This window comes from Megascapheus bottae, chromosome 10, assembly GCF_031878675.1.
Source record: "Megascapheus bottae isolate mThoBot1 chromosome 10, mThoBot2.hap1, whole genome shotgun sequence".
NCBI lineage: Eukaryota > Metazoa > Chordata > Mammalia > Rodentia > Geomyidae > Megascapheus > Megascapheus bottae.
The window spans coordinates 9227568-9242864 of NC_143518.1; the positions used below are offsets into that span (position 1 = coordinate 9227568).

The 15297-nt window shown below is 35.8% G+C and overlaps 1 protein-coding gene and 1 pseudogene across 1 annotated transcript; one reads left to right on the forward strand and one right to left on the reverse strand.

Moving 5' to 3' along the window:
* Positions 1–2365: 2365 nt before the first annotated feature.
* Positions 2366–3230, reverse strand: LOC150057479 (olfactory receptor 5A2-like; annotated as a pseudogene).
* A 4938-nt stretch (positions 3231–8168) lies between these two features.
* Positions 8169–9972, forward strand: LOC150057480 (olfactory receptor 14C36-like). The gene is made up of 2 exons (XM_090340036.1): positions 8169–8210; positions 9013–9972. Exons 1-2 carry the CDS (start codon positions 8169–8171, stop codon positions 9970–9972), a joined length of 1002 nt encoding a protein of 333 aa, XP_090196162.1.
* Positions 9973–15297: the final 5325 nt, after the last annotated feature.

Here is a 15297-nt window from a genome sequence, read left to right on the forward strand (position 1 = left end):
AGATGGAAAGACTTGGAAAAGATTATATTAAGTGAAGTAAGCCAGACTCAAAGGAACATAGGCTCAATGGTTTCCCTAATTTGTCATAATCAGTAGAAAACTTGGGCTCTCCTAGGAGAGATTTACAATAGAACAAAACCTAGATACATAAGGCCATATAGGATGACGCTAAATGAAAGGTCCTCCAGGATATAGAAACAAAATCCATATTGTTGTCCTTAATGTACTATGTTTTCTCTCATCTTTTTTGCTGTTCCTTGGTTAGCTCATATTGTCACAGTATTTTACCTTGTTTTCTGATATATTGTATATATGCTGATTTGTTTATTTGAAATTGGATTGGGAAGGAGGGAAAACTAGATGAAGGGCAGAGATGTGGGGAAGGAAATGGGGACCAAGACATGAGAAAGGGTATCAATATTTGTGAAGTAATGCACTTTCTATCTGATGAATATAAGGTAACCCTTCTATTAATTACAATAAAAAATAAATTAAAATCTTAATAAAAAATTAAAAATCAGGGGCCGGGAGTTTGCCTAATGGTTAAAGTGCTTGCCTAGCATGCATGAAGACCCGGGTTCGATTCCTTGGTACCACATATAGAAAAAAGCTGGAAGTGGTGCTGAGGCTCAAGTGGTAGAGCTCTAGCCTTGAGAAAGTCGAAAGACAGTGCTCAGGCCCTGAGCTCAAGCCCAAGACTGGCAAAAAAAAAATTCAAAATCAGCCCCCTTTCCCCTCCAAAATGGGGTGAAAGTTTTTTTTTCTTTTTTGCCAGTCCTGGGAATGTGCCTGAGCTTACATGAACTTTTACATTCATGGGGTAGTACCTCTTAAAAGATAAATATGAAAAAGACATCTATCTCATTTAATATTATTCACATCACTGTAATAATTTCTGTAATAAAATGAAGACTTGAGGAAGAAGCTAAGCCTCATTTTGTTTTTATTCTAGACTTGATGCACTTGATGTGAATAAAGGGAAAGTTATGAACTAAGTACAATAAACTGTAGACATTTCCCCCTCCCCAAAAAAGGGAAGACTTCTCTGGAGAGGAAATAAGAGCCAATACACACATGAAGAAATGTTCAATATTTCTTTCCATAAAAATGCAAATCAAAACTACATTGAGATTCCACTGCACCCCATATAGAATGGCCAGTATCAAGAAAAGAAATAATAGTAGATGCTGGAGGGGATGTGGCCATTCCACTGTTGGTGGGAATGTAAACTGGTTCAACCATCCTGGAGAGCTGTGTGGAGGTTCCTCAAAGGACTAAATATAGAACTCCCTTATGACCCATCCATCCCACTCCTAGGCATTTACCCAAAGGCCATACTAAATCTGCCAGCACAACCATGTTCATTGCATCATTATACAACCAACCCCGATGCCCCTCAGTACATGAATGGACAAAAAATGTGGTATATATACACAATGAAATTCTATGCTTCCATCAGAAATATTGGTATCACTTGTATGATTTGGCATCATTTGTAAAATCATACAAATCATATTAAGTGAAAAAAATCATATTAAGTGAAGTAAGTCACACCCAAAGAAATATAGAGTCCATTGTTTCCTTCCTTTGTAATTAGTATTGGGTCATTCTAGCAGAGGATCAGAATAGTTCAATAGCTATTGATGCTAATCAAAATGAAGTCCAAGATATGGAAATGAGAGTGTTTTGTGTGTGTGTGTGTGTGTGTGTGTGTGTGTGTGTGCATTTTTGTTTTAGTTTTAATATATGGTATGAAGTTATTTCTGTTTTCTTTTTCTTTTGTTTTATCCCTTGTCAGTTTCTTATTTTGGTACCTTTTGTCTTATATATAAATTTATCTGATTTGGAGAAGGGAAGTGGAACAACAAAATGGTGAAGCAAAGGACAAAGGGGGAACCCAATGCAACAGTGATACATGACACTATGCTGGATGAACTTTACAACTTGGTGGGGGAGGGGAGTTGAGGAAGGAGGCAAGTGGGAGAAAAATGGGGTATAAAAATGTTTGACAAGAAATGTACTCCTTACCTGAGTTATGTAACTCTAACCCCTCTGTACATTACCTTTACAATAAAATAAAATTTAAAAACCCTCTTGTTTCCATTTCTTGGAGTTAATTTCAAGAATCATCATTTATATGTTCATATATACAGCTATTGATCCATTGTGATCCTCCCGTTGGAATATACTCTCTTGTTCTCAGTGAGTCTGTGTTGGAATTCCCAATATCTTATTCAATAAAACTTTCTGCTTAATGCTCATCTCACTGTCCAAAACTTTCATTCTTAGATTGTCTTGGGACACAAACTTGGCTCACATCAACTGGTATTAATTTGAAACTATTATGTTATAACTGAAAAAATAATTACTGAAGTGGGGCTTTCTTCACATCTTTGTTTCTCAGGGTGTATATGAGAGGATTGGCCAGTGGAGTAAACACACCATAGAACACTGATACCACCTTACCAATGGTGAAGTTGTACTTGGCTGGAGGGTGGACATAGGCAAAGATTATGGTGCTATAATAGATGGAAACCACGCTGAGATGGGATGCACAGGTGGACAAAGTTTTCTTCCGAGCCCCATGATGGTGACCACAATTTTGCCATAGGAAGACATAGAAGAAAAGAACTTAGAATCACAACCGAGCTGTATGTATACTCCACAGCCTCAACAAAGAATGTATCTGAGCAAGAAAGTTTAAAAATGGGGTCTGAGTCACAAAAGAAATGGTTGATTTTCCAGGGACCACAGAAATCTAAGTAGGGTGTGTAAGAGCAGAGGCATAAAGCCCCCAGCCCACGATCCAGCAGAAAACTGCAGGCAAGCCTGGAGACTCACGAGCCGCGAGTAGCGGAGCGGGCTGCATATGGCCACGTATCTGTCATAGGCCATCACAGCCAGCAAGATGCACTCGGTAGCTCCCATTGAGAAAAAAAGTAGTACTGAGTAACACAGCCAGAGACAGAGATGGTGACAACCTTTGAGAGGCATGTGGACAATAACTTAGGCACTGTGGCTGTACCAGATCTCTAAGGACAGATTTCCTAGGAAAATGTACATGTGTGTCTGCAGTGCAGGATCCATCAGAAGAATGAAAATGATGCGAGTGTTTCCTTTGAGTAAGAGAAGATACAGGGTGAGGAATCCCACAAACAATGCAGAGAGGGAGCACCTAAAAAACCAAGCAAAATGAACTCTGTCACTCTTGTATGGTTTGTTACATCCATATTTCATCATCTCTGATCTATGAGGAATAACAATACCTAGATGATGATAGATAGCCGAGAAGGAAAAAAATGGTTTATATAATTATTATATAGTAATTCAAAAGGAGGTGAAAAAATATGAACAAAAGCGTTGTAATGAAAGACAAGACTAAATTTTAGAATATCTTTCCTATATACCTGGTTACATAAGGAAAAAAAATCAATATTTATGTCATCTTTAACAGACCAAATATTTAAACTGTTTCTCATTTGTATGAAAGAGATATAACAGGGACTTTTTTTCAATCAAAAGAAACCATGTGTTTTTTTTTATTTTTATTTTTGGTCAGTCATGGAGCTTGAACTCTGGGCCTGGGCACTGTTCCTGAGCTCTTCAGCTCCAGCGTATCACTCTAAACATTGAGTCACAGTGCCAGTTCTGGTTTTGCTGGTGGTTAATTGGAGATAAGAGTCTCATGGAATTCCAGTCTAGGGCTGGCTATGAACTGTGATTCTCATATTGCAGCCTCCTGAGTAGCTAGGATTACAGACATGAGCGACTAGGAACTGACACAATGTATTGTTTGATATGAGATAAACCAAAGGCCAAAAAACAGAAGAGAAATAACATAACGCATTAAGAACAACAATCACACAAGATAAAGCTCTTGTTTCCATATCCTGGAGGCCTTTCATTTAGCCTCATCCTATCTGGCCTTATGTATCTAGGTTTTGAGCGATTGTAATCCTCTGTTAGGAGAGTCCTAGATGTGTACTAATTATTACCAGTGGGAGAAACCATTGAACATATATGTTCCTTTGGGTCTGGCTTACTTAATATGATTTTTTCAAGTCTTTCCGTTTCCTTACAAATGGAGCAATGTCATTCTTTCTGATGGCAGCATAGAATTCCATTGTGTATAAATGCCATATCTTCTTGATCTAATTATCTACTAAGGGGCATCTAGCTTGGTTTGATATCTTTTCTATGGTAAATAGTGCTGCAGTTAACATCATTGTGCTAGTGGCTTTAGTATGCCCTGATTTCCGGACAATTGGGTAAATGCCAAAGAATGGAATTGCTGGGTCATAGGGGAGCTCTATGTTTAGTCTTTTGAGGAACCGCCATACTGCTTTCCATAATGGTTGAACAAGTTTGCACTCTCACCAACAGTGTAGTAGTGATCCCTCTTGGCCCCGTCCCCACCAGCATCTGTTATTAGATTTCTTGATCATGGCCATTCTAATGGAAAGAGGTGGAATCTCAAAGTTGTTTTAATTTGCATTTCTTGTATGGCTAGAGATGTCAAGCATTTCTTCATGTGCCTAAGACCATTCTTATTTCCTGTTCAGAGAAATTTCTCTTTAAGACATTAGGCCATCTTTTAAGAGCATGGTTCTTTCCTTGGAGATTTGTTTTGCCGAGATTCAATTTTACCTTTATCTAAGATAAACCATTTTCTCTCTCACTGTCTCCCTCTCTCTCCCTCCATCTCTGGCTGTCTGTTATAGTATTCTATAAGGAGTTATTGGGATCATGTCATTGACTCTGCTTAAGATGCAGGATATATAGTGCCTTAGCAATTTATACATTTACACCAATGCACTTTGCAGATGAGAATGCATATATAATGCATATCTTATTTTTATGAATTTGTTTGGTCATTATTTACCTACCCAAAGATGACATTGTTTCCACAAATTTAACTCTTATGCATTTCTTGGTTTTAATTGGGTCACTTGATCTCTAGAGATCAGTACCTGCCAGAAATTATACCCTGCTGTCACAGGATAATGAGGGCCCTGCTCCCAGAGTGTTTGCTTATGATTTATGAACATATATTTTTGATAAAAGGCACATTACTGATTCTTCCTTTGAATGCACAATTGTGTTTGCTTTATTGAAAGTCATCCTCAGCTCTCATATGAATGGGGAAATTGGATTGAATCACTGTTCCATCCCCAACTTAGAGAAGTTAATGTGGTGGGAGTCGATCTTCTCACAGGGTTTAGAAGAGCTGCTGATAGTGAGTACAATGTAACTTCTGTGCTGACTTGACCACTCATTCATAAATGATACTTTGATTCAATTTGGAATATTATCTTAGAATTTGGAAAGACATTCTAGTTAAAAATTCAAGCCATGCTTGTTTATTTTTAAGAGAGCTGCTTAAACTTGCTTTTAAAAATCAAAGCAATATAAACAAGAAATAAATCTTTTCTTCCCTAAATACTGAAATAGAAAGTATTCAAATGGGCATGACAGTTGAGAATAATTTGTCCTTATTTACCTCGATTTCTTTTACTCCTAGTGTTTGTGTATCCATTTGTGTGCATGTGTGGGGGGTATGTGTGTTCTGTCTTTTTTCTATACCATACATTAATGTCTGAAGAAATTTTAGCATTACTCTCCTTTCATAGAATGTGGCTTTAGTTCAGAGTTAACTCTTATTTTTTATCCAGCAATGGTGGTTCAAGCCAACTTATTCACAATGAGATCTAAAGATTGCAGTTTGATGCCATCCCTAACAAAAAAGTAATACTTTTTTTCTCCAATTAAATAGTGAAAAGCTGCAAATATATGTATAGCTCAAGAGATAGAATGCCAGCTTGATCTAAAACATCAGGGCTCTGAATTTAAGCCCAATACACACATCCCCCCCTTCTTCAGGGTTTTTTTCTAGAAATGCATTGCATCATCTGATCGTACTAGTAGTGACATTTTTATAATTTCAGCAATATTTTTTCAAAATACATTGTTCATGCTAGCACTGAATTAATACACTGAGTGGAATGTGTTTTGTTTGTGGTATGTACATCTCTACTTTGTTAGGTCTGAGGGGGAAGTTGCAAATTTTCACAACTGAGTGGGATGCATTTTTTTATTAAAAATATTTTTTCTTTTATATTTATGAGAAACTTATTGTAAATGACATTGAAATTTATGAAATATTCTTTCATGTGTTGGGATTGCCATGTGATTTTTGACATTCCATCTAATAATGTAGGCAAGCACAGTGGCTGATTGATTTGCTTATGTTGAACAAAGCCAAAACCAAGGATAAATTCCACCTGGTAAGAAGCTTCAATGATTTTAATGTACAATGTATATTTTGTTTATAAATTTGTATACACTTTTCTCAAGAATATAGTCTGTTTTCTGCTTTCCACATCTAGGTGATGGAGACATTAATTCTGCTCATAATGTTTCCTTTCATTAGAATTAATTCCATTTAATAATTACTTATTCATTCAAATTTCCTTGTCATGTTTTTTTCATTAGAATTACTTCAGAGTAGTATTACTTCTCTCTCCAAACCAATTTTTTCTCATTAATAAATATATTTCTGAATTCTTTGTTCACTGAATTTCTTAGCATGTGATTGTTGACATGTGATCATTTTAATTTGTGTCTTCTTTTCTAACTTTATTAAGAGAAATTACACTCGTATTAAAGTTATTCTCCATAACAGATTTATTTTGCTGCTTTTATGAGTATGAAGTGACTCAGTATTGTAATAAGTAGAACAAGAATGGTTGCTCCATTAAAAGAGGTTTCTGAAGTTAATGTTCATCCTTAAAAATGCTCAGAATTTCAGATTCATTGTGTACATTCTCTTCAATAACATTCCATGTATTTGCTATAAAAGATATGGCTGTATACACAAAAAATACTAAAAAGATAAAAATAAAATTTTCAAGTAATATCATTTGCTCAATGAGCTATGCAGGCCTTCAATCCTTTGCTTCTGAATGACCAGTAACTGCCAGGAATAGTTGAATTTGTTTGTTTTAATTTTGTTTAAATTGTGCTACCAGAAATTCATGTCAAAATCTGTATGGTATAGCTCTTTGAAAGTTACTTTCTGCTTATTACAAAAACATTGCAATTGTCAATATTTTTAAGGCTTCGTGTAAATTAATTCTCTTTATCATCCATAAGTTATTCTAAATTTATGAGCATTGATAGACTGTTAGAAGTTTTGGTTCATAAAATAAAACACAATTAATAAATCTATTAAAGTAAATAGAATCAAGTATGTTGTTTTGATGTTTATTTGTCTGTTTTACTTTCTTTTGCCTCTTCATAATTGTTTTGTTTCATTGTTGATTTTATATTTTTTCAGGTTGATATTATTTGAATATTTTTTCTTTATCATTTTACATTTATGAAACAATCTGTTATGACTACTATCTGGTGTTCTTAGATGTTCTTAGCATAATGGTTTAATAAATAAGTGACAGCTTACCTTTATTCGTGTTTAAAATTTCAACACTTTAGTAAAACATAGTTCATTTTACGAAATTCAAAAATAATTTATTTTTTTCATATATTGTTATTGTAATTAATAGTAGGGTTGCATTATATTCACCAGATTGAAGGTGCATTACTTCACATACATTGATACCCTTTCTCATGTCTTGGTCCCCATTTCCTTCCCCCACTCCCCCCAAAATACTTTATTTTAAATGGGGGTACCCAATCATGATTTTGTAGTAACAACTATACTTAATATTTTGCTCTTTGTGTGCTGCATGTGTGTGTTTGTGTGTGTGTGTGCATCCTTGTTGGTGTTGGGACTTGTCCCTTAGCTGTTTTACCCCAGACTTGTGCTCTAACACTTCAGCTACCACTCCCCTTTTAGCTTTCTGGTAGTGAATCAGTTATGAGAATGTAAAAGACTTTCCTGCAGGGGCTTGCTTCGCAACTTGGTTCTCAGATCTCAGCATCCAGTCTCCTGTGTATTTAGGATGACAGGTGGGAACTACTGGTTCCCCAGAATACTTTTACTTTGGGTTAAAAGTATTGATGCACTCTCATTGCAATATTATAGTCTTTTGTATTTCTCTATATACTTACTTTACCTGTAATAATTACAATTTTAGAAGTTCTTAACTTGTTGTTTAGTGTCTTTAGGTATCAATTTGGACCACACCCTTCAGCTTCTGTTGGAAACCATGTCTAATAAGCCAGATGCTGTGATCATTGGGAAAGGACTGGTAATGGAGTTTCTACCTTGGTGGGACATACTGGGTTTTCCATATGTTTCCCCATCATTTTCTCTGCAGCCATCATTTTTTAATTTGTTATATTTTCATGTTTCATATGTTTCCTTTGTGAGAAGCCAACCTCCTGAAAGTAATATTTGTTTTCTTCTGCTGTAATTTTTGACTCATCTCGACTGATCTGACTTGGTGCAAGAATCAAAATGTCTTGGAGTCTACAAAGAAATATGTAATATCTTACTTCTTTTATTTTCCATTTTATTTTTCTTTTATTTTTCTGTTCATTTTTTCTTTTTTATTGTAAGTAATAGAGGGACTACAGTTATATTTGCCAGATAGAAGTTGCACTACTTCTCACACACTGATACCCCTTTTTATGTTTTTGGCCCCATTTACCTCTCACTATATATATATATATATATATATATCACTAATTGAACCCAATAGTTATAATACTTTATTTCTATTCTAGAACTTATATATTTCATTAAATCAGTGATTTGTCCAGATAGATTATTCCATAAGCCATATATATAATCAATTTAAGCTTCACTGAGGCAAAATAATTTATGAGCTGGATAACATTATTAATCAAGTACCCATGCTAACATTGCCAGTGTGCATAGAGCATTCTATTTCCTTGGAATTTGTTTGTTTATCACTTACAATGGGAAAAGTTTACATGAATAATGACACAGTAAGGTCAATTGAATAAAATAGAAATAAACAACAACCAGAAAAGTGTACAGCATCATTTTACAAAATGATTTTATTCTTTTTGTTTCTTTTGGTCCAGATACATCATGATTTTCAGAGGCTGGGCAATGCCAGTACAGTGATCGGGTTTCTCCTGGAAGGCTTTGCTGAGGCTTGGGAGCTCAGGCTCCTGCTCTCCATGCTGTTTCTGCTCATGTACCTGGCTACAATGCTAGGTAATCTGATCATCGTCATTGTCACCTCCATTGACCAGAACTTGCAGACACCCATGTACTTCTTCCTCAGAAATCTGTCCATCACAGATATGTGCTACATTTCTGTCACTGTCCCTAATACCTGTGTCAATTCCCTCACTGGCAACAGAGCTATCTCTATGGTTGGCTGTGCAACTCAGATTTTCTTAGTCCCATATTTCATTTACGTGGAGATTTTGATCCTTACCATAATGGCCAGAGATCGGTATGTGGCCATTTGCCAGCCCCTCCAATACCCTGTCATCATGAATCACCAGTTCTGTGTTCAGAGCACATTGGCTTCCCTACTCTCTGGTCTCCTGTATTCAGCTGCTCACACTGGCAACACATTCCGACTCTCCTTCTGTCATTCCAACCTGGTCCCTCAGTTCTTCTGTGACATCCCATCTCTGCTGAGGCTATCCTGCTCAGACACCTTCAGCAACAAACTCTTAAACCTTCTTTCTACCATGTTCATAGCAGGTAGTTGCTTTACCTTAATTGTCATTTCATATGTGCGCATATTTTCTACTGTGTTGAAGTTCCCAGTAAAGGAAAAAAGAGGCAAGGCCTTTTCTACCTGTATCCCACACATTCTTGTGGTATCCATACTTCTTAGCTCCAGTGCCTATGTGTATCTCAGACCTCCACTAGTCAATAAAATATCCCAGGACATTATTGTTTCTATATTCTATACCATTGTCCCTCCATTCTTGAATCCTGTGATTTACAGTCTTAGAAATAAGCAGATAAAGCAGGCAATGAGGAAGGTAGTACTAGGAAAATTTTATTCAAGAATATTGTAAGAATTGATTTGGATTTATTATATCACTAAGACTTCCATTTTAAAATAATCTACCCTTGAATTTAATTGACCATTTCACTGACTCCCAAGTCAGTCCAATGAAACCACGAGGAATCCATTTTTTAACTTATACTCACAAGATTTATTTTCATGTGTCCATTCTGGCATATAATATAGTTTGATCATTTAATACTGTTATTCTTTGTAATTCATGCTTTCCTTCTCCCATTTAAAGATTCTCATATGCTCCATTTTCCTGTATGAATTTAATATATTTTGATTATCTTCATCCATGTGACCCACTTCTTCATTCTTCTTCCTTTCTATTAGTTCTCCAAATGCTGTCCTTTCTGTTCAGTCATTATTATTGCTTTGTTTTGTTTTATTTTGTTTTAGGTCTAGATTCTACACACAGTAGAACATGTGATAGTTCTCTTTCTGATAATAGCTAATTTCACTGATCTTGAAAATCTCCATGTCTCTTGTTTTTTCTTGAAACTGCATAATCTTCTCCTTTCTGTCTGAATGACAGCTACTCTTTTGTACATATTACACATATGAAATCCATTTAGTAGCAATAGGTTCCTTGGTGTGGCACTTTTAAATAGTATTGTAATAAACACTTGCATGCAGGGCCGTGGGTGTGGCCTAGTGATAGAGTTCTTGCCTTGCCTGCATAAAGCCGTGAGTTTGATTCCTCAGTACCACATACACAAAAAAAGACAAAAGTGGTTCTATGACGCTAGTGGTAGATCACTAACCTTGAGAAAACTCAAGGACAATGTCCTCAGGACTGCCAAAATATATTACTATGAAGGCATCTCTGTAGAATTCAGACTACATTCCTTCAGATAAATGCCCAGGAATGATAATGTAAGATCACACTACAATTGTGTTTTTAATTTACTGAAGAACTTCCACACTGATTTCAATAGTAGCATAAAAATATATGAAAATCGAATAATAATGATGATAATTATTTTTCAATAATTATCCTTACCATTTCACATCTAAAAATGAATATTTACAATCAATAAAATTTTATTGTGAACAATTTATGGTACATCCTATGGAATTGATACCTGTACCAAGTTAGTTATTAAGTTAGAGTAATTAGAATTTTCTTCTCTTCAAACATGCATATTTTAAAAATTCTGTTGCTCAGTGTTGCTAGAAATTAAACCAAGTATGTTTACCATCCACATGTATTTAGCTTTTCTAATAATAACTCAATTTGCAGCACTTTGCAAGTTGACTTTGAACTGCAATCCTCAGATCTAGCCTCCTGATTGGTGAGAACTACAGGCATGAACCACCAGTGCCAGGCTTTATCCTATTTTTAATTTCCAATTTTGTTAATTCACAAATAGAATTCTATCAAATAAGCACATTTCTGTATTAAAAGAACAATTACCAGACTCAAGTGAAAATTCAAACTGGAAGAAAATATTTGCCCGCTAATCAATGGGCAATTGATTAATATTCACACTATACAAAAAGCTCAACATACTAAAAAACAAAAGAACAAGTAATCAATTTAATGAAGAGGAAAATAGATGATGCACAATTCTCAGAAGACATACAAATGGCTGGTGGATACATAAGTGTTCAATATCCAAGAAAGTAAAACAATATAGTTCTATCACATTTCAGTCACACAATAAACATTAAAACACAAGCAAACAGAAAATCTGGGTGCTAGTGGCTAATGTCTATAACCCTAGTTTCACAGTAGACTGAGATCTCAGAACTGTGGTTCAAAAGACAGGCCTTGGCAGAAAAATTGATGATATTCTTATCTCCAATAAACAACCTATAAAAAGCCAGAAAATGATGCTGTTTCTAAAGTGGGAGAGTGTTAGCTTTTGAGCTTTGAGAAATAAAAGAACAGTGTGTAATCACTGAGTTCAAGCCTCAGGACTGGCAGGCACACAGACACAGACAAAGACACACAAAGACACAGACACACACACAGACATAGACACAGACACACACACACACACACACACACACACCTAAATGAACAAATAAATACATAACATACATAAATAAAGCACGGAAACCTAATACTAGGGGGAAGGAGTAGTATATTTTGCTGACAGGATTGTAAATTAGGGCAACCATTATGGAAGCAGGCATGAAATTTCCTGAAAAACACAAACTGCAGACTTACTAATGACACTGAAACTATATCTAAAAGACTGTAAATAAGTGTAAAGTGGTGTTCTTATATCTTCATGTTTCTTGCAGTTCTGTCTACAACAATAAGCTACAGTTAGCTGAGGCCCTCACTAGCTAATGAATGGATAAAGAAAATTTGGTGCAAATATACTATGGAATATTGCACATCTGTGAACAAAATGAAAAGTTATAATTTGGAGGAGAATTAATGGACTGAAGATCATCATGCTGACTTGAGTTAAATAAGCCAAAGTAAAAATAAACAAATAAAAAATATCATATGTTCTAACTCATCTGTGGAAGGTAGAACAAGGGGTTATCAATACTGAAGTACATTTATTGTATATTTGAAGAGACTGTAGGATGCTCTCTATGAGCTTCTGGACAATAAAGGAGAGGGATAGGAAAAGAGAACAATAGAGACAGGTAATTTGGTTAATGTATCATGCATACGTGTGCAAGAATGCAAGAAAACAGGACAAAGTTACTGTGGGGGTTTTTAGTCTGTTCCTACCAACCTGCAAGAGGGATAGAAAGAACACGCCCTGACCAGGACAAGCTGAGAAAGGCAAGGGTCGACTGATGGTCCCTACCCAACCCTCCCTCGCTGGAGGACAGATGCATCAGGGAGACCAGTCAAGGCAGGAATTCCTTTATTGAGGAAGTACATTTAGCTAACATAGGATGCAGGAGCCTATCAGCACAAAGGTGGGCAGGGTGGGGGAGGTAGGTAAAGAAGGGGAATCAGGTACTGTTTCAGAGGGCAGATGGGTTCGGGGCCAATCCCTGAGGTAGACTTACTTTACATCACAAACCACAGCCACACCTTCCAACCAGGCGACAGGCAGATTGGGTCCCCAAACCAGGAAATGAGCACTGGACCACTAGTTAGGCCTCCTTTTCTAAAGCATAGGTTTCCATTTCCCTGATGTGACGCGCTCCACAGTTTCTATGGTTGAAATTATATGTATTGAAAACATGAACGGCAGCAAAGTGGCAGCAAAATTAGCAGTTTCTTTTGGGGAATATATATCACTGGAAAGGAAGACGCAAAGAGGAAAAGTGAATAAGAATGCAGAAGAATGCTTTGAACATATTAATATATAATATATAAAACATAACATGCATAATTAAAAAGTAGATGAGGCAAGGAAAGAAATGAGATTTATTTACATATAGCATATGCATACCTGGTAATATCACAATGAACCCGTTTTGAACAACTAATATATATTGGTAAAAATCTTAAGAAAAATAAATTAGTAGAACAAGAAAAAACATATTTATATCTTCAGTATGAGAATCATTCACTTAACTAGGGCCTGAATAGAATGAAGTCTGAACATCAGACTTCTGTCAGATGTACAGATTTCAGAAGTGTCTATTTCCAAGCCACATGAACAAACATATACTCAGCTATATGCTTCTTCTTTGGAGAAACTTGACAAAGAAGCTTACTTCAGAAATTTTTGTGAAAATGTTTAAACAATTTTTAGTACTGGAAAATTACAAACTGTGTGTATTTTATTGTTGTAAATTGTGTAGCTAAATTTGAACTCATATAATTCTTTTAACAGCAATAACAACTAGACAAGAGAGGCACAGATAAACTAAACTAAAATTAAAAACATCATCAAAAAGCATTTCCAGGCCAAGTAGAACAACTGTTTGGTGGTTCTTGATCTGGATGCATGCATGCTATGGCCATAGCTTTGTCATGGCTGCTCTCTAATTTATGTTAATATCTGATATTTAATGATCAGATTATAACCATCGGTTATTGTAAATAATATTGCATTCCACATAAGAAAGTTTCAAAATGGATAATTTCCTTTGAGATCTTTATTTATTTATGTTTTATTGTCTGGACAAGGTATAGAGGGGTTATAGTTACATTCGCCAGGTATTAGGTGCATTACTTCTCACACCCTGATACCCCTTCTCATGTTTCTGTTCCCATTTCCTGCTCCCTACCTCCTCCCAATATCTTGTTTTCCCCACTTCACTATTCTATTGTAAATAAATAAATGTATAGACAAGGCACCAGGTAGCAAGTCAGACACAGTAACAATATGAGATTAACCAAAGGGCAACATAAGAGAATTGACATAGTACATCAAGAACAACAATCACACAAGATAAAGCTCTTGTTTTTATATCCTAGAGCTCCTTTCATTTAGTCTCATCCTATATGACCTTATGTATCTAGGGTTTGAGCTATTGTAATCCTCTGCTAGGAGAGTCCTAGATGTGTACTAATTATTAAACATGAGAGAAACCATTGAGCCTATGTTCCTTTGGGTCTGGCTTACTTCACTTAATATGATTTTTTTCCTCGTTTTTCCATTTGTTTACAAATGGAGCAATGTCATTCTTTCTGGTGGCGGCATAGAATTCCATTTTGTATAAGTACCACATTTTGTTGATCCAATCATCTACTGAGGGGCATCTGTGATGGTTCCCTATCTTTGATATGGTAAATGAACATTGTTGTTCTAGTGGCTTTAGTAAGTTCTTGTTTCTGGATGACTGGGTAAATACCAAAAAGTGAGATTGCTAAGTCATATTGGAGCTCTATGATTAGTCTTTTGAGGAATCACCATAATGCTTTCCATAATGGTTGAAGAAATTTACACTCCCACCAAAAGTGTAGTAGCAATCCCTCCTGGCCACATCCCCATTAGCATCTGTTTTATTAGATTTCTTTCCTTTTTTTTTTTTTCTATATATGTGGTACTGAGGAATCGAACCTAGGTCTTCGTGTATGCTAGGCAAGCACTCTACCACTAGGCCAAGCTCCTGGCCCCTGTTATTAGATTTCTTGATCATAGCCATTCTAACTGGAATGAGCTAGAATCTCAAAGTTGTTTTGATTGACATTTCTTGTATGGCCAGAGATGTCAAGAATTTCTTTATGTGTCTATAGGACATTCTTATTTCCTGTTCAGAGCAGTTTCTCTTTAAGTCTTTAGTCCACCTTTTAAGGAGATGGTTCTTTCTTTGGAGATTTGTTTTAGAGAGATTCAATTTTACATTTATGTGAGATAAACCTTTCTCTCACTCCTTCTCTCTCTCTCTCTCTCTCTCTCTCTCTCTCTCTCTCTCTCTCTCTCTCTCTCTCTCTTCCTCTCTCTTCCTCTCTCTC

Excerpts from the sequence above, each read along its gene's own strand:
- LOC150057480 (XM_090340036.1), top strand. The coding sequence starts at position 8,169 with ATGTCTAATAAGCCAGATGCTGTGATCATTGGGAAAGGACTG. Across the intron at positions 8,211-9,012 it reads TGATCATTGGGAAAGGACTG|ATACATCATGATTTTCAGAG; the intron begins GTAATGGAGTTT and ends CTTTTGGTCCAG.